Source organism: Fukomys damarensis, unplaced genomic scaffold (assembly GCF_012274545.1).
Source record: "Fukomys damarensis isolate Sample0158 unplaced genomic scaffold, DMR_v1.0_HiC HiC_scaffold_11, whole genome shotgun sequence".
Classification (NCBI taxonomy): domain Eukaryota; kingdom Metazoa; phylum Chordata; class Mammalia; order Rodentia; family Bathyergidae; genus Fukomys; species Fukomys damarensis.
In genome coordinates, this window is record NW_022900923.1 from 1,784,300 (window position 1) to 1,807,739 (window position 23,440).

The following is a 23,440-nucleotide window of genomic DNA, read 5'->3' on the forward strand; positions in this document are numbered from 1 at the left end:
CGGGGTGGACCGGACCCGCGCTGACCTCACCGCGCACAGCCATAGGAGGGCTGGGCATTTTCGGGCTGCTGAGCCTCGGCGGCGGTCACTTTGGAAGGTGCTCTGGTAGTAGAGGTTGGCTTATTTGTAGTTTGGGGGCCTTTTCTTCAAATATCTGGGAATCTGGTGGAAAATGCATAGTTCAGGAGCAAAAGGGTCTGCATTCTCTTGGTTGGTGTCTTTGCTCATGTGGCATCTGCTGGGGGAGTAGCCAAGAGAAGGTGAGCTGGGGGCTTAATAGAGCGCCTCCTCTCTGCTCTTTCTTCCTGGTGAGCCCATGGTTACTCCAGGGCACCACTGAGGCCAGGGTCGGTCGGGGGGCTCTCTCAAGGGCCAGTCAGCAACTTCTCCCGGTGCTTGAGTGGGCCCAGCAGACCAGGAGCTTTATTTTAGGATCCCGTCCCTTGGTGATCTGAGATTGTATTTCAGCAAGGGTGGCAGTGGTGCCATTTTGGGCTGAGTGGCTTTGGCAGGGCAGATGGTGTGGCCTGGAGACACATGCAAGATCTTGTGTGTTTATTTTGGGGACTTCATTGCAGCCCCCATAGAGTTCCTGGCCGTGTTTGTAAACACTGGTTGCTACCCTCGCTGACCAAGTGCCCCGGCCCGTCTGTGCCAGGCCGTCCATTGTGGTGCTGCCTGTCAAGTGCGCGGCTGCTGTTGCCCTTTTAGTAACGCTGCATCAGGTCCGAAGGCCTGGGATTGCATCCCTGCTCTGATTTACAGTCCTCTCCCTGCGTGACCCACGGCTGGACCCCGGCTTGGGCTCAGCTCTGAGGAGTGAATGGGGTCGAGCCTGAGCTTCTGCTCAACCAGTTGAAAATGCCCCTTGAGTAAATCCTGGAGGTGTCCCAAGATCCATGAAGGATTACAATCCGTGTCACTGAAAGCTGACTTTTAATCAAATGTCCCTTGGTTTCTGTCCACACTGCATAGGACGACAGGCAACCCCTGATCTTTCATTCCCAAAGCCCCATGCTAACTGTGATCCCAGAGGACCCCTTCCTGCCCAGAAAAACTAGGTTCAGGAAAAAAATTAATTTGTCCTTCCCTGGATAGAGAGACTACTGCTGCCTCTTTTCTAAACTCAATATATGCCTTCAAAATTTCTACCATAAAATATGTTGTCTGGAGAAGCAGAAAAGTATAGAATGAATACCCCTGTCCCCGTCAGCCAGCGGTGTTGTGTTTCTCTATTTGCTTTTTCTTTTTTTGTTGTGGAAATGTTGCATGGCATAGGCAACTTTTGGATATGTTGAAGTATATTTGCTAAGACTTACTATTTTAAACTTCATAATGCTGGGAGTGTTTTACAGGGTGGTCCGGATGTGTTCCCTGCCAGCTACCTCAGTGTTGCATCCCTGTCTGAGTAATTTTCAAAGACAGGGTCCCAGGTATTAGAAGAAGCTGCCCGCGGAGGGGCGTGAGGGTGCCGGGCACCACGGGGCCAGTGTGTGACAGAGCGTGACCTCGCTCTGCATGCTGCCACAGAATGCAGCCTGAGCTCTGGTCCGAATACAGGAAGCATGTCTGATGCCCAGGGAAGTGCCACACTGGGTTACTGTCCTGCTCCCAAAGGCTCCGGAACAAACCTGTGCTGGTAGTAGCCCCGAGGGGACCGTGCAAGTGACCCCACTCAGAAATCAGAGGACCCGCCTGGGAAAGTATTTTTTTCTCTGCTCTGTTTGGGAGGAGGTGTGAATAAAAGTCACCACACACACACACACACACACACACACACACACACACACACACACACCCCTACACCCACGCAGGAGGTCAAGAGGATTTTTAATTGAAAAAAATTAATTTCTTTTCTAGAAAATAATATTTTAAATTAATTTTATCGGTACATTTTAGGTGTACAGTATAATGACATTCATCATTGGGAGTTTGCACCTTTAGGCAATCTATCTTGGTTCTTTTTTTCCCAATTTCCCTGCCTTCCCTTCAACCCTTCCACCCCTCCCTATTTACAAAGACTTTGTTTCTATTTTTTTCATTTTCTGACATTAATTCCATTCCCTTCTTTCAGAAAAAAATAATTTTTAATGTAGATCTGATGAGAAATAAAACCCATACCTGTACTCACAAACTGAAGAGTCAGTACTCCCGGCCCCTGACGCAGGCCCAAGGCCAGGTACCAACCTCAGCTTTGCCACATGAAGGGCAGAGGCCGGACTTGACTTCCCCGCCTTCTCAGCCCTCCCTACCCAGCCCCAGGGCGAGGTGTTTGTGCCCTGCAGACTGTTCTTTGCCTTTGCCAGGACACATGGTCGCTGCTGTCTCCTAGAGGGGTTAAGGGCTAAACGTGCAATGCGTTTTGAGTGTTCAGCGAAGCATTTGTATCAACAAGCACTTTGTAAATATGGCTTGGTGCTATTATTACTAGTGATCGAACGGAAATATGGTGCCAGTAGAAGAGTAATTTTGCCTTTTCTTCCAAAAGAGCACAAATAACAAGCTCGGTCTAGCAGTGTATATGTGGTGTGTGTGTGTGTGTGTGTGTGTGTGTGTGTGTGTGTGTGTGTGTGTTTTGCTATGGCCTAAAAATAACTTGGTGACTGTTACCCGATTTAAGTAGCATACACTTGGAGTGCCAAGTAATTGCGCAAACATGTCGAGTCAAAAGGCTAGAGTAATTTGGGCCTATCTTAGAATTATTTGTAGAGGAATTTACAAAAACGTGATGATAAATCTGTCCAGCTAATGTCCTATCCTAGGTAATGAAAGCATAAAACTTTTGAGCTTTGCTTTTCCTGGCGTCACCTCAGGCGGACGTATTTTTAGAAGGAAGGTTGTAGTCTGACTATAAAAGGGTAGATGGGGGCGGGTTCCTGGACTGCGGCTGTGAAGGACAGGAGCTGGGCACTGACCCTTCCCTCAGCTGCCTCCGATGCTGGCCCTCAAGGGTGTGTGGTCACCTGGGGTCACTGTTGCTTGGCAGGGTGGAGCTTAGTTCCTCACACCTGGCCACAGGGCTGCTGTCCCAGGTCCCGGTCCACTGCAGGCCACACAGATTGTGCTCACAGCTCCCTCTGCCCCCAGAGCCGTGGCATAGAGGAGGGAGGAGTCCAGCTGCCTGGCCTAGGGCTATGGGATGAGTCCCAGCTGAACTCCATGTCCTCTTGTCCCCGCCTCCCTACCGGTGAGGTCGGCAGATGTGTGAAGGTCAAGCTCAGGGAAGTTCTGGGCACTGGGGGAGGCTGGCGATGGACCAGAGAAAGCGGGGCCTGGACTGAGCCTCATGGGCAGAGCTGTCTGTCCCTTCTGCTTTGGTGGGTGGATAACACTGCCCTGCCCATCCATTGTGCAGATCTGATAGGGCCACAGCAGAACTCCCCTGCCCGGCCTCCTGCAGTAGCCTTTGTTGCAGGCCTTGCCTCCCTAGAGCCTTGTGACCAGGCAGCCAGAGCCAGGCCCACCACCCCAGAGCAGGGTGGGCACAGGTGCTTCACTGCCCTACTGTGCTCTGTGGAACACCAGCCAGTGGGAAAAGGCGGTGCAGGGGCAGGGTGGAAATTCGGAGCCTCACAGAGCCCGTCTTAGGCTCCCTGGGTGATTCTCACACACCACAGGACGTAACTTCTCATTGTGCGGTCGCAGAAATGAGCCTGAGGCTGATGACTTGTCCAAGGTCACACGTGTGATTAATTTTAGAGCTCCTGGGCTCTTGCCAGATTGATAGATGATGGATCCATGTTGTCGAACAGCAGCACATCATAGATAGCACAAAATATAAAATACTATATTAAGTTAATACTTTGGAATACAGATGCTTTTTTAAGAAATTCTGACATTTCAGACCAGAACCAAAGGTTCTAAGTCTCAGCACTTTGGAAACCAGCAGTTCATGGTCTATAGATTTTGCCTGGCCCTAGAGATACGACCAAATATTATCATCTTCTGAGTAACTTAATGGCTTAAGCAAGAGCTTAAGCTATGAAGCTGTAGCCCATGTGGTAAGCCTCCATCGCCCGTTCTGCAGGTGGCCCATGGCGGGCCGGCTTGCTGGGAGAGAAAGGGTGCTGCTTGTCTGTGGCCCTTGCTGATGGTCACATGTAGGGCTGGCAGGTTCCCTGGCCGTGTGGGAGGGGAGCATGCGAGGCAGGCCCTATCCCCTTGGCCTCACTCTGGCTTACAGGGTATGCCTTAGTTTACCTTTTCACTTTGAAAAAGGCCGCTTCACCTTTTCTAAGTGCCCCACAGCCAGTGGAATTTCTTCCCAGCCCCCGGATGTGAAAAGCAGGGTTTTGCTGGGTGCCGAGGGCCTCAAAGCTGCTCGGCCACTGAGCTCGGTGCGGGCTCCTTTGCAGAGCAGGGTGGAACTTTGGACAGCAGTGGTGGACAGCACTGCCGACAGGAATGAGGCTGGCTTTGTTTTTCCTGTGTGCGCTCTGTGAGGAGAGCTATGCTCAGCACACAGGCCCAGGAAACCGTTCCACAGCACAGTTCTGCCCGCTTTCAAGAGCCCTGTAAGTGGCAGCATGGTGGTGTGAGGCCATGACCCCTGCCCGTGCTGTGTTCCCCAGTTGTGCTCCCTCAGCAGCTCTCACCAGGTACGTTTGGTGCTGTACACTCCGACTGATTTGAAAACAACGAGGTTGTCCCCGTGCGGCATTTAAAACACACGGGTTTATGTTCATCTCCGTGGAATTTCCTGGTTGTGGAGTCTTTGCCTCTTTGGATGTTTTCATCTGTACCCTGAGGGGAAGCCCTTAGCGTTGCTCCCCACCAGGCCCGCCTGTGTCTCCTGTCCTCACTTAGCAGCCGGGAGCTCTGGTCCCTGGCAGAACCAGCATTTTCTGTGGCCTAAAGGAAAAGGACCCGGCATTTGCCCAGGGAACCAGCTGTACCTGCCTGGGACCTTCTTACACAATAAAGGAGGTGGTGGCCGCACTCCCTGCCACTGGCAAAGCAGATCGGTTGCAGGAAGAAGAGGGCTTAGGAGTCATCAGAGGATCTTTATTCCGAAGTGATTTACTTGTGGGAAGGCGGGCTCTGCCTCTCCCAGCCCCAGACGCAGGGTTTGTGGAGAACAACATGAAGCCCGAGATGTCCCTGTGCTCCTGTCCTCCTGTGTCCCCAGGACCCTCATGTACCTCTGTCCACATCTGCTGTCAGCCGAGGGCTGAGGCAGGCACGGGGTGCTGTTGGCTGCCATCCAGCTCCAAGGATCTTCATTTTTCCCGCTAGGAGGTTGCTGTCCACTTCTTTAACGCCTTGTATTTATTCTGTGGAGAAATTGCCCTATATTCTTTCAACCGTGGCCCTGGAGTCCACTAACGACAGACTGGAGAGAAGAAAGGACAGGCTAGGAGGAGAGGCGGTGGCAGGAGGATGAGAGGAAAGGACGGCATGAAGGCGGGGGCCATCTGGACAGCAGTCCATCTTTCTGCTCTCGGACTTCTGGGTTCAGAGCTCAGGGGGATATTTTGGTGTGAGTCATCACAGAGTCTTCAGGAACAGTCACTGTTCAGAGGCCTTTCCTGGAGGGACCGTCAGTGTTTTCTTAGGACTTGTGCAGTATTTCTATTTTCACTGTATAGTTCTTGAGCTCACCGTGATCCTCCTGCCTCAGCCTCCTGTGCACTGGGATTACAAGTGCACCATCAGGCCTGGCCTCTATTCTTATTTGAATGCTACATTTTTATGATAAGGCTTCAAAGGATGCGTCTTCTGGTTTCCATGCAGTGCTATTTTAATCCGCCAGCAAACATTACTCAATGATATGTAAGTGCTCTGGGTCTGACCGATCTATCATCCTTGAAATTAGAAAATCACTTTCCAGAAAGCTCAGAAGAATAGAAAGGCATAGCTACTGGCCACTTTCTGTGTGCTGGCATCTCCTCAGCTCCCAGAGGGCCCAGGGGAGGAATTTGAGGGACAGAGTTGCTCCTTTCACTCCCACAAGTGAGCAATGAGTGGAGAGCAAGAGTTGGAACCCGCTCTCAGGCTGTGCTCGGCTGTGTAACGTGTGCTTAGTATGCACCAGCACCTGGCTTGGCCCCCAGAGTCCCCAGAAACAAATGAGGAGCAGGAAGGAGACAGGGCTAGGTGTAGGGCACCTGCCGGAGCGAGTGCCAAAGCCTCAGCCATATAGCAAGACACAGACACACAAAGCCCAACAAACCCCACAAACCCAGGCCTGGGGTTTCAAACCTGCTATCTGGACCCGGCCTGCATCTGGATTCCTGCATAGCTGTGTGTCTGTCCTGGCACTGCCCACTGGGCTTTCCCTCCAAGGCCCGCCCTGTCCAACCCCGCTCTGTGCACCTTCAAGTGACAATTCCAGAATGAAAGAGCCCAGCCTACTTTGTCCTGAGAGCAAAATCCACCCCAGATTCTAGCTTAGCCTTTGGAAACCGTCACAGTGGGTGATGCAGAACTTTGTAAGGAATAAAGAATTTAAAAAAACCTTTGGGGAAGGGCAGTGATCATGGCTGGCATTTTTGTTGTTTTTGTGTTTTTGAACCAGGGACTTGTTGTGTATACCAGGCTGGCCTCAAACGGGTGGCAATCCTCCAGCCTCAGCCTCATGAGTTCTGGGATTACAGGTGTGCACCACCACACTGAGCCATTTCTGGCATGTATGCATGTCTTATGTCCCGGATGTGCTGCAAGTGTTGTATCTCATGATCACTCAATTACTGTGGTGAGCAGGACTCGGGAAGCTCCAGGTCTGGTCCGGGGTCCTGGACTGGCGCACACACTTCTGGGCACAATGTGGTTGTGCTTCTGCTTGGTGAAGTCTTACATCCTGGGGCCTGTGACCTGTATGTCTTTCTGGAAGCCTGTGGAGGGAGAGAAAGATGGCGCTTCCTTCCTCCTCTTCATTCATGCCCATGGGGAAGCAGAGGTGGAGACGGGTGAGGGCTGGGGTGGTGTGACTGGCGACTCGCTCCAAGACCCTTACGCCCGGACATGCTCAACCTTGGTTGGTGCTGCGGGCTCATTATCTGTCCTGTGAGTGCAGGTGGTGATGCAGCTATAGGCTTTCCCTCACAGCCATGGGGAGAGAATAGCGAGAGGCTACCCTTCCCCTTCAGGAAGGTGGGGTGCCTGGAACAGATCCTGTCAGGGCTCCCTGGCTCCTTTCTGAGCCTCTCTTGTGTCTGCGATCCCTTCTGCATGGGAAGCTACAGGTGCAGTGGGGGACCTGGGGTGCTGCCGTGAGGGACCCCATGGCGAGGGAGGCCTGGAAGAGGGGCAGTGGGTGCCCAGTCCCCAGGCTGGGAGCCACATTTGTCAGGCAGAGCTGTCCCAGGATGGCACCAGCTCCTCCTGTGGGGAGCGCATGACCTGTGCCCCTCCGCGCAGTGCCCCCTAAAGCTTTGTTGGGTCTCACCAGACCCCGTCCTTCAGTGCCTGGCCATGGGAAGGATGTGAGTGACAGGAGTTGGTGGCTACCAGTGGAAGGCATCAGAAAATAAGAGCAGTCCTCAGTCTGCAAGGCAGAAGTAATGGATTTAAAGAGAGCTTTCAGCAATTCCAGGCTCAGCGTTGGTGGCAAACACTCACACTGGCACTGCACTGCCCAGTGAGTTTTCTGAGCACCCCCCCCGCACTCTGGTGTTGAAATCGGCATTCCTTAGGGTCCCTTACACAGTGGTCTCCCGCTCCCTGTGCGCTGAGTGAAAAAGAGTGGAGGGGAACTTCCCGGCCTGTGGCGTTCTGGAGTGTCAGCTCCACTCTCCGCTCAGAGTGGGAGCCGGGCTGCCCCAGTCACGAGGAGAGGCCGGCAGCTGGCAGCACAGACGGTGCAGGGCTCCGGCCTCCTCACTGAGCTCAGGTTTGTTTCTAACCCCATGAGCTCATCACCCTTGGTGTGCACACAGCCCCGTGGGGCCTGACTGTTGGGCTGCTGTGACTCCCTCCTCCTTATGCGGTCACGAGTGATTTCTCTCTGCACGAAGCCTGCCCAGGAGGGCGCTGCCTTCTTGCAGAGGACGGATGGGCGGGTGGTCAGGAGCACGGATGCTCAGTCCCCTTCCCTGCCACTGTGACCTCGGGCGGAGTAGCTCTGTGACTCACTTACCCTGTCTATAAAATGGGGGAGGTAACGGCCAAGGGCTCCGGGGGAGGTCTCATAGATAAGGCAGAGGCTGTGGACGCAGGGGACAGCTCACCTCACTGGTGGATGAGTCATCATCTCCCTACAGCCCGGTGACAGCAAGTGGGCTGCTTCCTCAAAATGTTGTGATCCACCACTGACCCAAAATGAGAAAGACTCTGATGCTTATTAGGTTTTTCTGTTTATAGCTTTGGGAAAATCTGGTATTTCTGGTGAGGTGGACAGATAGTGCCATTTTTTTTTTCTAATTGGTGCCATGCTGGACAATTACTGTGTACAGTTTCAGTGGAAGAAAATCTTATCAAATTAAGTCTTGACAAAGACCCAGTACGTAATGATTGTTGGAACACGAAGAAAATTTTAGAAAGGAAACAAAAGGCAGACCAGGGTGGCCCTGACAGACCTGGTTTCATTCTTACGAGTCGCCCCTGCCGCTGTCCCACGTGTGGCGGTGTGACGGCACTTCTGTGGGAACGGAAGTTCATTTTCACTTCACCGCGCTGCACTCTGGCTTCCGGTGTCCTCACTGCAGAGCCCCGTGTCCCCAGCACTCCACCCCCCGTCTGCCTGGGCATGGGAATCAAGCCCCTCCTAGAGGATCCTGGAGGGATCCTGGCTCACTTCCACAGGGCACAGGCAGTAGGGCCACAGCCGCTCACATTTCATGAACACGACGTGGGCCTGAGTCACACCCAGCTTTGCACACACATTGGCACACTTCACAGGGACGATGGGAACAGACAGCTGGGCCTTGTGAGGTGCTGGTGCTTGTGCTGCACCCCCTCCTGGACCCTTCTCCCCGGCCTGGGTCTGGCTGCGCCGAGGTCCTGAGTCCACACAGAGGCACCGGCACAGGGCCCAGGCGGGAAGAAGCTCCCACAGCCCTGTGGACGGTGGACAGTCAGCTTGTCTCCCTTCGTAGAGCTGGGAGCCAGGCCGCTCCTGGAGGTTGCCTCTCGCACAGAAATGCCTGTCCGCCCTTCTCAGTCAGTCTCTTCGTTCCCACCTTGAGGGTACGGGGGGCTGCTGGCTCTGGGGTCTCAGCAGAGCTGGGTGAAGGCAGAGATGGGTCCCCCTCTGTCCATTCCAGCCTTTCGGACTCACTGTACTGTCTCAGCCCCAAGAGCGGAAAATGGGACGTGCGTGGGGCCCAAGAGTCTGAGGAGACAATGCTGCTGCCGCCGAGGTAACCTCCTGACACCCGTCCCTGCTGGTGATGTCTCCTGAGCCTTCCCGGGGTCTTCCTCACCTCAAGCCCCAGCCTGTGGCTTCTGGGCTTTGTGCGTCTTCAGACGGGAGCTGGGAGCCATAAGGGGCTGTGGGAGAGTGGCCCATGCTGTGAGCTTGAGTGTTCCTCCCTGAGAAGTGGCTGTCGGGCCCTGTGCTGCTTGCTGGCTTCCTGGCTGGCGCGTCCTGCTGCCCCTCCATGTGAGTCAGCACACGTTTCTACACATGCAGCGTCTAGTGGACATTTGCAGAGTGGGAGAATGTGGCATTTGTGCTGTCCACATTTGCTCATTGAATGGGCACATACCTGCTCCCCTTGTCCAGTGTGGCAGACACGGGCTGGCAGGGCTGCTGAGGCCCCGAGACAGGTGGCTCTGTGTCCCCCACGCACTGCAGCCGTGCCAGATGTGTCCGTCATGGTTTCAGCATCAATCCCATGTTGAAATGGTCAGAGTGGAACCTGATGAGTAAAATCTACCACCGGTGTTACGCTGTAACCTTGTCTTGTTCTACTTTGAATGTAGCTACTAGAGAGAAAATCTTGTCACATAGCTGCTCTCAAATGCTGCTGATCCCTGCGGAGACACAGAGCCCTTGATAAGTATTATTATTATTCCCAGTGATCAGCATTTTTGATAAGTAGTATTCTTCCTGGCTTTTGCTGAGGAAACTGAGGTTGAGAGAGGCTAGGTAAGTTCCTGGAGTCACACAGCAAGAAGCATCTCCATCGCCCTGGTGGTGCCTGTGTCCTGATTTCCGGAGATAACCCTCCCCTGGCTCTGTCAAGTGCGGCTGTGTCTGCGCTGCAGATGGCCCTGGGCCACACCTGGGTGTGTGAGGAGCTTGAGTCCAGGAGGAGCCGGTCCGCAGACAGCCGCCACTCATCCCTCGCTCAGCTCCTCTCGGCCTGGCTGGGTTGCTGCTGAGTCCAGGCCAGTGGTCCAACCGGCTGTGCCTGAGTGCTGAGACCTGCCACACAGGCTGGACTCCAGAGCCCCAGGGGCTCCCGATGCTGATCGCTGCTATGCCAGCCAGGCCACGTATCTGCATCTAGGGCGCCGGGCACAGAAGCCCACGTTCAGGACCCTCCCAGAGCCGCCCTGTGCGTCTCTGCCCTGCGCTGGTCTTGATTTGTGTCGTCTCGTAACACTGTGACACTGGGGCAGTGCCCACTGGATCTCGGAACCGTTCTCATGAGTCAGTGGACCAAGGCCGTGCACACCCAGAGTTGTAGCCCCGTGGGAGGCGTCTGCAGGTGGGACACTTGCTGGGCACAGCAGCCTTAGTTGTGCAGTCTGTGCCGAACTCACTCAGCATCCGCGTTGTGTCGCACCATCGCTAGCCGGGGCCTCTTCTGCCCTGCCGGGTGGGTCCTGGGCATGGTGGTGGACGCCACGGGCAGCAGCTTCCCAGTGGCCTCTCCAAGCCCATTGCCTGGGTGACCGAGACAGTGAGCTCGGGACCAGGAAGTGACTCAGGCTCAGGGCAGTTGCTCTGCCCCAGGGCTAACCTGGAGGAAGCAGGCCCATGATCCCTGCCAGTCCCTCGCCCTGCAGGCTGCGACCTCCGAGGCTGAGTGTCACATGAGAGGTGACGTGTGTCTGCTGGCGCGATATACCCTGGCCTGGTCTGCTCAGCCGGGTCGGTGGGGCCGAGGTCCATGTGCACGCCCAGGAGCGGCACAGCAGGTGGGCAGCTCTGGGCTTCGTTGGCGTGGCTTGGTGACTGTTGCTGTTGGAAGTTGCACTTCTGCCGTGAGTCCCACGCCACCCCGTTGGCCGGCGCCTTTCCTGGGCACAGTTTGGATCTTTCAGCTGTGAGCCCATGTTCAGCTTCCTGTTTTCCTTCGTGCTTTGAGCTGTCCTTCGCTGCTTACGCTGCAGCCACCTCCTGCCTGGCTCTGCTAACCTCACTCACCTCTGTCACACGTGGGCCTGGCAGCCTCTTAAATCAGCAGCTCCTAGAAATTGGGCTCCCAGGAGGGCAGAGGGCCCTGGAGGGTGAACCCCATCTTGTTCCTGGGGAAGAACTGGGACTGTGGTCACTGGCAGCTCAAGCTGACTTGGTTTCTTCCTTATGTGGAATGGCCCCAGGCACCAGGGCCGGCATGCTCAGTTGTAGGGTGGGGACAGCTCTGCCGTTCACTGGACCTCCGGGCAGCTGCCAAAGGAGGTGGGGCAGAGTCGTGGACAGCAACAGGAGAGGCCAGAACCTCAGATCCCCTCCCTGTGTGCCCATAAGGTCTCACCTTCCCTGGGATCCAGGCTGTGAGGGCTCCTCACCCGCTTTTGAGAGCCACCAGGATGTGCTGCAGCCCTGTGAGAGATCTGGTGCTGTGGCAGCCTTTATGACAGAGGAGGAAGTTCCTGGGTTAGGAGAAAAAGCTCTTGAGAGGCAATCATGTGATTTTTAAAAGACCACAGGGTAGGTGACTGCCCAAAGGCCAGAGTTAGGGTGGGGAATGGCAGGGATTCCTGACTACAGACCTGTACTGTGTCCTCCAGCAGCAGGTGGGAGAAGCAGAGCCAGGGTACGAGCCGCGTGTGGGTGCTGTGTGCAGCTGAGGGACCCATGGGAGGCCACTGGCCCCCAGAGCCATGCTGCCCTTTCTGTGCACCCTGAGCCTTGGGTGCGCACCGCGGCCTGAGCAGGCCTGTCCTGTGGCCCGTCTCACCCACTCAGCTTCCTCCTCTGGGCACCGTGGTGTCCCACCGCCCGGGCCAGGAGCCCGGAGAGGGACCAAGGCTGAGCTATCTCAGCCCTCCGGGGCACTGCTTCTGCTCTCCCCTTCCAGCCCGGCGTCGGGGTGGTGGGTTGAGGTCCCGGGCCGAGGTCCCCGGCCACCGCAGGCCTTGCCAGGGCAGCCACCAGAGGGTCCTTAGTGTTCTTCTGCCTGCCTCTGCTCCAGTTCCTGTCTTCTTCCCCTGTTAGAGGCGTCTGTGGAGACTATTTTTAATCCCCAAGTTCCTAGCTTCATGCTGAATGAGCATCACATAACTAATGGCCCTTTCCGTCTCGTCCCAACATTCATTTTACCTAAAAATATTTGATGAGCTCTTCCTGTATGAGCCAGATGCTGAGGACTGATTATCGCAGTTCCTGCGGATGCCACGTAGTAGCTCATTTAATCACCGAGATGACCATGTCCCCAGGTTGCTGGCTGCATTGTGCAGAGGGTGAAGGGGTGACGCGGGAGGTCGTGGGGCAGCCTGGCCCTGCACACTGGACATCGTGCTCTGTGTTCTCCAGGACGGCCTTGGCTTTGGGGGTCATGTTTTATAACTGTTGTGCTCTGGGCGTGAGGGGGTGGGCACAGAGTCTCGGGACCTGGTTTCCTCTGCGGTCGGGGAGCCCCCGCATCCTCTGTCCCTGTTCTGTGGCCCGTGCGTGGTTTTCGTCCCCCAGAGGCCTGCAGTCAGCAGTAGAACCAGCTTCGTCTCCGCCTCCTACCTCCATCCCCAGGGCTGGGGGCGACGACTGTGCTCCCTGTGACCTGGAGAAGGGGTCCAGGAGAGCAGTCCCGATTGTGATACTGACTTTGACTCCTTCCCCATCGCTTCCCCAGCTCCCTGGGCCTCCAGGTGCTGCGGAAAAGCAGAGGCCTTGCTCCCTGGGGCCGGGGCTTCATTCCCAGCAGCCTCAGACACCGCCGTACCCTCCTCCCGGCTGGAGATGACCTTTCCAGGCTGTGCTTCCAATGGGAAGGCTCTGCAGTGGGAGCAGGCTCCGGCAGCCAGATGCCCACACCTGTGGAGAGGTATTTACTGGGCCCTTACTCGGCTTCCCCGGAGTGACATATGTTTGCTGTGAAGTTTAACTTGGGGACTAAGATATGTGTTGATCCTGGGGGGAGGATTGTTAAGCAATAGTTTTCTCTGGGCACTGCGGGCAGGTTTAATGAGTAGCTTTCCTCTGTCTGTTTGTTTAGCAGTACTTGGTTATTAAGCTCCTGTGCTCCACAGCAAAGCTGGTTTCCCTGTCAGAGCATCGGATTGAGCTTGTGGGAGTAGGCTTTGTTTTATAGCCCTCCTCTGGGTCAGATTTTCCTGCTCCAGCCTCCCTGTGTGATCTCAGGGCATTATCCCTTTCCTGCAGTCTAGCTCCATGGATGAACCAGTATGGAGGTTTTAGTGGGCAAGGAATGTGGGCTTTTACCAGTTGTGGAGGAGCTTCCAGCTTTGGTCCACTTGGCCTGGACTAATGCCATTGGGAGGGCTTGGGCCCACACCGGTCCCTGTAAAGGGCACATGTGGTAAGGGGACATGGCTTTAGGAAAGGACCAGTGTCTGTCCTTTCCACCTGGGAGGTGAGGTTCTGTCCAGTTTTGAGGTGCATTTGTGGTCTTGTAGGGAGCACTCTCACCCATACCTCAGCCCCTCCCAGCCTTAGTGGCGGCTCTGGCCTGGGGCAGCTCGAGTGTCTCTGTGTGGCTTTAACAGTGGTCATTCAATTCGTGCTTCTGAGGGCTTTCCTGGGAGTTCCCATGAAATGGTTCTCCTATCCTTGAGTTAGGGTTAGTCCCTCTCTGCAGCCACAAGGATCAGCCCCGGGCCGGGTGCTTCAGAAAGAAAAAGAGTTCATTCAGTTTGCAGTTTTGGTGAGGCCACATCCTGTCAGTGTCACACAGGGTGGGAGCAGAAGAGACCCTGGGACAAAACAGGGAGACTCAGGCGCCCTCACAGACTCGCGGGTGGAGAGCCCACATGTGCATGCCCAGGCCCCGCCAGGCCTCTCTCCCGGTGTGTGATAGCCACCTTTCTGCCATGTCCCGAGGCAGGGAGCACATCAGCACAGGTGGCTCATCTTCTAAAGGCTCTACCCTCTGTGCCCTAACCAAGACCTGGCTGGACCCCTCCACGCCCCGTCTCCAGTGTCCTCACATGGGGCACAGGGGACCAACAGCAGAAGTTCTGAGAGATAGAATTAGTTCATAACAGGAACAAGAATACATCCTGGCAAAGAAAGAGAATTCTACGTAAGGTTTGGAGTGTGTGAGCTGCTATGTGAGTGAGATTTCCCGCACTCTCGTGAGATCCAGACATAGCAGCTTGTAAGGAGGAAGGGTGCGTTCTGGCTCACGGCCCCACAGGTGTTGGCCCATGGTCCACGGCTCCACTGTCCGGCCTTGGTGGGCAGCAAAGTGTGGCAGAGCAGAACCGCTTGCCCCGTGCAAGGCAGTAGGAAGCAAAGACAGGAGACTGGGACCCATACCTCTGTCGGGGTTCCCTAGATTTCCTCTCCTGCACCCCTTTCTGGATGCACCCTTGGCTCCTCACCCACACCCCTCTCTCTAGGGGTGCCCTAAGCTCCTAACTCTAACCCTGCGTTGCCTCCTGAGGGCCCTACCCCTCCCCGTAGCACCAGGCTGGACCCCAAGCTCCAGCACACGGCTAGAGTGTGCTGCTGACAACCCCATGCCTTCTCTTCCTCTCCCTTTTCCTGTCGAGCATTGTTTGGTTGCCTGCTGTATACTCTTGACCATTCAGGATGGGTCAGAGACCAGCCAGAGACTGCTCCTCCTCTCCCCTGAGCTTGCTGTGCTCTCCACTGACTGTGTAAGGTGCTCGCAGCCCGCTCTGGTCTCAAGGACCCCCACCCCCAAGCCTGCTAGTCCCTCTCATCCTCAGGGCCCTACCAGCCCCATCTTGTGAGTCTCCTCTCCAAGCACCGGTGACTTCCTGACTGTGTATCCACCTGTGTCACCTATGTGTACACCCTTGTGTCACCCGGGTCCCTGCATTGGGCTCTGACTGGTGAGAGGGCTGGGGGACAGGGAAGGAACGGCTTCGCACAGTGTTCCCTTGTCCCGGCCCCCATATGTTGGGCTGGATTTGACCTGGGGAGAGGAGGTCGGACTGGGGCAAGGCGTGCTGATGCGGCTGGAGTCTGTCCTGGGCGCGGTGCCACCAGCGGGAGAGACATGGACCAGACTGCACCGTCCTCTCTCAGCCCTGACCCAGCCCAGCCTCTGTTCCTCTGCTTCCTGGCGGACAGCCGGTTAGGAGTTGGCTTCCACAGCCCAGTCCTGATGGTCACTCTTGTTCATGGTCTATGGTGGGGGAAAGCCCAGCCTAAGGGCAGCTGCTCCCACACACCTCTGCTCACGTGGCTGCAGAGCCCGGGGGTGGCGGGGCAGGACCTGGGCTCTTCCTCCCTCCCGGAGTTTGTTTGAGCGTGTCAGGATGCCCCCCCCCCCACTTCTCACCGTAAGTTTAAGGAATACTCTGTATATTCACAGAAGAGCATTCAGGGTCTCATCCACCTCCCCACCTTGTACTCCGGAGTGTTGGGGAGCGCTGGAGGGGAGGCTGAGGCACTCACTCCTAGGCTCCCCATGGGAAGCATCCCCTTCTCTCCCCCTTTTCAGAAGCACCCACTTCTCCCAACCTGGTGGTCCTTCCCCCAGGGCACCTGAGTTGGAATCACAGGTCAAAGTCATCTGCTCATTAGAGCAACACAAAGCAGCCTCTTTGGTGCCTTTGTGGAAACTGCTAGAGCATCCTCAGCTGCTGCCTGTGTCAGAGCTCTCCATGCTAATGTAAATACAGGAGTAACAGATTTAAAAAAGCATGCTGTATCTACAGACCTGAGGGATCCTCCCAAACCATCTGCCAGTGTTATTCAAATGTACTCTCCCCAGCTGGCTTCTCAGAGATCCCTGGAAGGAAGGGTAGGCAGGGAGCCCTCACCTCCCTTGTGAGCTGTTTCAGTTCCCAGCCCCTTTGAGGCACCTGGTGGTCAGAGGGGATTTAAAACCTGAACACCTTTCTGGGATTAACCTTTCTGGGAGGGCTTTCTATGAAAGCTTTTTTGCAGTTTTAAAAAATCACAGTTCTCAAATCATTGATCTTTCTGATCAGTTCACTTGAGGGAGGTAAATATTTAGGCAAGAATTTCTTTTGAGAGTCTAGTGAAGATTTTTAATCAAAGAAGGAAGCAATATATTTGAAACAGTGGAAAAAATTACAAAAGTCCCCCCTCCCCACAAATAGTTGTAGTGATGGAAAATAATAGTAGAAGCAGGCAGAGCTAGACCACGAGAAGGAAGCACGCTGCTCAGGAGACAAAGCTGGGGAAGGAGCAGGTCACTCACTGTTCTCGGTTCTGGGGTCTCACTGCTGAGACAAATATCTGACCTCCAAAGTTAAAGGAGGAAAGGTTTGTTTAGCTCATGGTTTATAGAGGGTTCAGTTCACAGTCAGCTGGTCCAAGGCTGAGCGTCAGGGCAGAGGAGAAACAGTCCATGGCAGGCAGCAAGGCAGCAAAGCAGTGAGGTAGTGAACAGCAGAAGGTGCAGCAGCAAGCCACGGCAGCAGCCTCTCTCTGTCCTTTTATTCTGTCCAACTTTCTCATCCTTGGGGGTGGCACTCACACCCAGGGTGGGGCTTCCCATCATCCACACCTAGAACCATGCCATACTAATCGGTCAAACAACTTGGTAACCACACATCCCAGCATCACACACTCTAGATCCAGCCACCTCTGAAAAGCCCCACCTGTGACCACATAAGGCTTTGGGGGACACCTAGACACAAGCTGTAACATCAGAGTGTCTTCTCCATTGAGCAGCAAAGAGAATGACGAAGCCGGGGTGATAAGGATCGGATAGCTGGGTACATTTTCCAGAAGCTTCGTCGAGTCAAGTGATGGGAGTTTTGTCCAGCACAAAATCCAAAAACAAGACTCTATAAACTCAAAATTCAAGCATGTGCTGGTATAGATTTTGTAGGAATTTTCTTTTCTCCCTCAAAACTCCTAAATACAAGGTCCAACTAATATGAAGTCAGATCAAAACTGATCATTGGTCTCTTGTGGGAGATAGTTTTGTGATGGTGCTTTGAGATAGGTTTCTACCTGCCATCTGTCACTTAGTAGACACCAGTGACATCCCTTTGCTGTAGCTTTTAGTTTTAGTGAATCGTTTCCATGCAGACGTTGCCCAGCTAGCTCCGTGCTGTACTTGTGGCTCCCCTTGGTGTCTGGTGTGTGAGGGACGCCCTCCAGGGACTGCCCTGCCAATGCGGATGTGCCCGGAGGCAGAGGGTGGGAAGTGGGCATCTCCACGGCGTGCACTAGCTGTTGAGCAGGTTCTGTGTGTGCATGTGTTACTTGCAGAAGCTGACTTTTTTAGACACCTGAGAAAAATCAATAACACTTTGGTTTAGCGAGGAAATAGAAGCAGAGAAATGTTATGTATGACGTTATATGGTCCAGTGAATCACTCAACTTACGGAGCAAGTAGAAGTAAGGGGAGTGTGTGTGTATGATACTTTACATTTCCTATCTCTATGGTCAGACCTTTGTCTAAAATTTCTCTGTATAATATATATGTATATATATGGTGTGTGTATAAATAAGCATTCCAGAAAATTCTCTCGGAATGTACGTTTTACTGTTTGATAAGTGTAGATGGCCCCTCCTCCATCAAGTCTACTGAAATTGGGCCATAAAGAACTAAGCCTCAGGAGGTTTCTCAGCGAGACCCCAGCCCCAAGGCCGGCTCTGGCCTGGCCTGCGTCCCTGCCTGGGGAGCCCTGTGGGCTGGCTCTGGTCCCATCTCCGGCCCCTCCTCACTTCCAGTCTCTCCTGTCACCTGGTGTCACTCCTGTCCACGGGGCTCTGCAGCCCTGCGCTGTGAGGAGCCTGGAAGCAGGTGCCCTCGTATGCACCTGCAGGGTGGAATCAGTATCCTGCAGCGCTGTCCGGTCAGCACCTGCGCAGTGTCCCTGTACCAGAGCACCAAGTGCTTTTCAGAGTGTGGCCACCTAGGGAGGCAGATGAGGCAGGGACAGGAACAAGTGCTAGTCAGCGTGCTCCGAGCAGACCTGCAGAGCCCGCTTTTAGAATCCCCCTTCTCTGGACATCAGTCCAGACCTTGCTGACCTTGCGGGAGGCTTCCCTGGAATGCCTGGGAAGTGCCCATTTTCCAGCTCAGCACACGAGCGAAAGTGTGTGCAAGGGTGCTGTCCATCTTTGGATCCCAAGTTCCTCACTTAGGGGCGGGGACCAGCAGGGTTCTGTGACCTACAGCCCGGTGCTGCTCCCAGTCACACAGCCAAGGCCCCTCCACCCTGGCTGCAGCGGTATCTGAAACCCATCTGGACACTTGGGATGTTCCTGACCTGGACACCTGGGCTTCTCGCCGGGCTCTGGAGAAGCAGCACTCGGTGCTGGGTGTATCCTGAGACTAGAGGGCCAGTTCCAGAGGGGTTAGAGACGCTTTCACCTGGCTCAGCACTGACCCCACAGGCTGTGTGCAGGGAGGCAGCTGGGTGGTGGCCCAGGAGGAGGCAGGTGAAGAGGAACAGTTTTACTTTCCGAGTCCAGTGTTGCCTAGAGAACCAGGAATCTGGGGCATGCAGGCCAAGTACAGTGAAGCCGGCAGAGCTATTTGGGCGGGACAGGAACATCGGCTCCCCTGTGGGAGATCACACAGGCGTATTACAGCTCAGGAGTGTTGTGTCCTAGTTCTTTCTCTAACTAAAAATCGAGAAGGAAGAACTCTGAAACATTAACGTGGCATTTCAAGTCTCTTTTTCTTTTTAATGAGGTACTGGGGATTGGGCTCAGGGTCTTCACCTCGAACTGTGTCCCTGGCCCATTTTTATTTTGAGACATCTGGCCATGTTGCTAAGTTGTTGAGCCTGAGCTTGAACTTGTAATCCTTCTGCCTCAGCCTCCCAGAGTGTTGGGATCACAGGTGAGTCTTTATATTAAGGAAAATTTTAAAAAATGACTTTTAAAATGGTTCTTTCCCAAAGTGATAAGAAAAGTACTTCCTATGTGCTAGACACGTTTTCAGAGTACTTTATAATTGACCAGTTTAGTCCTTTGAGGTAGGCGATATTATTTTTCCTGTTGTATACACGGGGAAACTAAGGCGGAGCCAATGAGGACCCTACCTGGGACTTCACTGGTATTTGGCAGGATGGGGTCGGACCCCGGGATCCATCCCCAAAGTCCCTCTCAGAATGGCCCTGGACGGCGCGTGCCATGGGTGGGGTGGCCTCTGGGCACTGGGGTCTTGAGACATGTCATGTCTGCACCGCTGTGGCCTGCACCTGCTCTAGGTCGGGACACAGGAGGCCCTGGGGCCTGGGCCCCTCTGCCTTGGCTTCTGTGGCTTGGTGATAACCATGCTGTGATGTTCTCATGTATAGGATCGGGCACAGAGCTCCCCACAAGCCAAGAGCGCCTTGGCCCCTGTGGTGTCTGGCGGGAAGGGCAGCAGGAAGGGGCTAGAAGAGGAAACTGTTCACTCCACTCTGCTCCTGTGTGCCCGCAACGCCACTGTGGCAACCACTGTCTGTTCCTGGTCTGCGGCAACAGCAGAGCCAGACCTGCAGCACCCAGTGAGCACAAATCACCCACAGGGCAGCGGATGTCACACGTCCCCAAGTGCCCCGTTGGCTCAGGGAGCCACAGCGGCACCCTCTCTGCTCTCCTTCCACAGACAGTGTCCCACACGCCTGGCATGCTCACCACTCCTGTGTGTGTGTGCGCACGTGCACACGCACACACGCACACACGCACAGGCGCTCCCCGGCATGGGAGCCTTCCCCACCCCCGCCCTCCTGCCACCTGTTTGCATTACGTCATTGGCTTCCCGGAGCCCGTGCACCAAAGGCCTTGCACAAAGTGGTTCTTCTTGCATTGTTTGTACTCAAAGAGCTGACACAGAGCCAGCTGATGTCATTGTGTGTCTTTGTGTGGCTGCCATGGCAACTGGGCAGGTGGGAGCCTCGCTGATGTCATGGGGAAGAGGGGGAGAAAAAGCTTTTCACAAAGCCCTGGGCTGTTTTCTGAGTGTGGGGTTTCCTGGCAGACCCCCTTTTTCTTTTCTAACTAGCTACTTTTAAGATAAACTGCAGCTCGAGTACCCTACTTAAGAAGCAAGTTTTTTCTTTTTTTCCCTCCTTAAGCGTATCTTCTGAGTTTGTCATTCTTTCCTCTTGTCTGATGTGGAAAAATATCACAACTGCCGTTTTCTGAAGAAAAGTGTGAATTAAGTCCCATCGCAGAATCGGTGTGGAGCTGTTTGCTTGGATCTTTGTGGTGGTGAAACTGAGCAGACTGACTCTTCAGTCCCCTCCGTGGGCTGTCGGATGGTGGCACAGGGTAGTTTTTATTTGTTTATTTTCTGAAGTAGCCACTAGTGAAGTTTTCTCAGGTTTTTCACATTTCTTTGGACTTGGAAAATTATTTTCGGGATCAAACTATTGTTTTTGAAGCAGAACAGAGTAATACTTGAGGGCAGCATTTAGTTGCAGGAATCAGTTAAAGCGAGTTTATAGCTCTTGTCTTTCTTTTCGGAAAGTGGAGGTTTGGGCTTTACCCGGTTTGGTGAGGGGAAGGACTGTGGCACTGCCCTTGGGTCCCTCACTGTCCCACGGGAGGGCGTCTGTGGGCTCCGCCCACGGGCAGGGGCAATGCAGGCCCAGCTTGGGAGGTTAGGAGGAAGAGACTTGGAGGAGCAGACAGCGCAGCTCCTCAGGCTAATCCTCCGTGTGTAACAAATGTCAAAGGAAGACAGTCAACTAAATTCCTGTTCCTGTTTGCGTAGTCCTTTGTTTTCTGGGGGGTGTTTTGAACTAGCTTTGTTTTTGTGTATTATCATTACAAAGAGTATTCTCTTATCTCGCATACATGTTTTGCAACTGCTCTTTAATGCCTATGTAATATTCCATGGAGTGAATAATAACATTTGTTTTGTAGAACTCTCACTTGGGCTTTTTCTTGGCCTTTCCATTAAACAGAAAATACCATGGCTAGCATCTCCCCTTGTCTGGCTGTGTTTTCCCTCATGTTCACCCCCACAAGCGAGATTGTACTTGCTCAGGGTGGAGAGAGAGGGTGAGTTTGTGCTTGAAAATGGGGAGTCGGGCCCAGCTGAGTCTGGGCACAGCAGGCCTGGGACTCAAGGGTTCCCTGTGGCTGGCTTTCCCTGACCTCCGTGGGCCACACAGAGGGCAGAAGCTGCTCTCAGACCCCACGCCCCTGGAAGGTGAGATGGAAACCCTGTACAGGATCCCTCAGGACCCCAGTGGGCCGCTCCAGCCATCTCTGTGTGCTGGCGCCTTTGCACAATGGCCTTCTTGTGGAGCCACTGTGCACCCCTGGAGCTGAGCATAACCCTTCACACACTCTCACGTGCCCCAAGGAAGATGTCCCTGGCCTCACTCTGATAGATGGGGAAACTGAGGCAAGGAGCGATGTGCTTGCTAAGGGCTGGGTGTGCTCTCTTCTGGGTCAGATCAGCTGAATGCAGGCCACAGGTCTGTGACAGAGGCCGCTCCCCTGCTTCCTCTGCCCTTGTGCAGGGTCTCTGCAGGCATCCTGGCAGAAGGCCCTTCCAGGCAGGTGGGCGGCCCGATGCTGGGGGAGGGGCTACTTCTGCCTCCTGGCGCAGCTGGTCCGAGGACATATTCTCAGCTGGCAGCAGTGGTGTTCTCTGTAATCGCAAAGTTCTGGGAGGCTGAGTCAGGAGGGTCACAAGTTGGAGACCAGCCTGGGCAACTTAGCAAGAGCCAAAAGCAATCTCAAAATAAAATTTTACAAAGGGTTGGGGTTGGAGCTCAGGGGAAGGCCCTGCGTTCAACTCCCAGTACAGAAAAGAAGTGTGTTCTGAAGCCCTCCACGCAGGGAAGGGAGGCTGGTCCTGGGGCCCAGGCGGTCCCGGTGTCCATCCTGGTTTCGGATGTCTAGGAACTCCCTGTCCTCGACAAGCAGCGGCACCCTTCCCCACGAGCTCTCGATGATCACCGTGGCTTTCTGTCTGCCGCAGGAGGGCTCAGCAGCTTCAGGCAGAACCATGAGAACTTGTGCGACAGCTCCCTGCAGCTGCAGGAGTGTCAGGAGGCCGGGGCCGCGGGGCCCAGCGCGCTCCCTCAGCCCGTGCCCAGCACGCCCGACATCGAGAGCGCGGAGCTCACGCCCATCCTGCCGTTCCTCTTCCTGGGCAACGAGCAGGACGCGCAGGACCTGGACACCATGCGGCGGCTCAACATCGGCTATGTGATCAACGTCACCACGCACCTGCCGCTCTACCACTACGAGCAGGGGCTGCTCCGCTACAAGCGCCTGCCCGCCACGGACAGCAACAGACAGAACCTGCGGCAGTACTTCGAGGAGGCCTTCGAGTTCATCGGTGAGTGGCCGGGCCGCCTCGGGGGCCTGGGTGTGCGCCGGCCGGGGGCTTCCCGGGTCCTGGCTGCTGGGACATTCAGGGCGGAGGCTCGCAGGAGTGGGCCGTGTGGCTGTGCCCCTCCCTGCCGGCACCTGCTCCACCCAGTCCAGGGCTGCTTCGCTGGGTAGCCTGAGCTGCCCTCCCTGTGCCTCTTCCTGGAGGTCGAGGAAGAGGCCGCCTTTGCTGAGGCTGGTCCTGAAGGTTGGAGGGGGTGTTTGTTTTTTAAAACATTTGCCTCTGTTAGTCCAGGTTCGCAGTCCAGGAGGATCGTGCTCATCGTGGGGAGCTGGTGCAGGGACAGACACAGCAGCGGTCTCTTTGTGTCTGGCCCATCTTAGTCCCCTTCCCCTTCGAGAGAGCTCTGTCTCCCTGTTTCCTACGATGTCTCTTTTATTTTGCTCTTTAGTTCTGTTTTGGGTTTCTCATGGCAGAGACTCACGCGATGCTTGAGCTCGGGTTCTGATGTACTTCACTTCACATCGTGTTCGAGGACCAGCGTTTCCCACAGTGGCTGCAGCCTGTGCTCATGTTTTGTGTGTGTGTACCCCACTCCCCTGCCGCCTGTCTGCTCACAGACATCTGGGCCGCTCCCGAGACTGGGCCGCTGTGAGTCAAGGCAGACACACACGGACCACTGTGGAGTGAGGTCTTTCCTCTCCGGAAGCCTTTTCAGTCTACAGGTCACGGGGCCAGAGCCTCCTCGTGCCCTGTGTTGTTGTAGGGCAGCAAGTGCGGGGGACACTTCCTTCTCCTTCTAGCTGCTGCTTCTTGGGTTCTTAAACACTGCCTAACAGAAAGCAGCTAGCGATGTGGGTGTGAATTGGAGGAGATTTCCTCGGCAGTCTCTCCCTCCCTCCTCCCTCCTCTCTCCCTCCCTCCTCCCTCTCCTCCCCTCCCCTCCCCTTTCCTTTCCT

The 23,440-nt window shown here is 54.9% G+C and overlaps 1 protein-coding gene across 1 annotated transcript in view; it reads left to right on the forward strand.

The window, feature by feature from the left end:
• Positions 1 to 23,440, forward strand: part of Dusp10 (dual specificity phosphatase 10) — a 31,328-nt gene that overhangs the window by 4,849 nt on the left and 3,039 nt on the right. Inside the window, exon 3 of the mRNA XM_010642485.2 lies at positions 22,125 to 22,487. Within this exon, the coding sequence (XP_010640787.1) occupies positions 22,125 to 22,487 (363 nt within the window). The remainder of the gene's footprint in view (positions 1 to 22,124; positions 22,488 to 23,440) is intronic.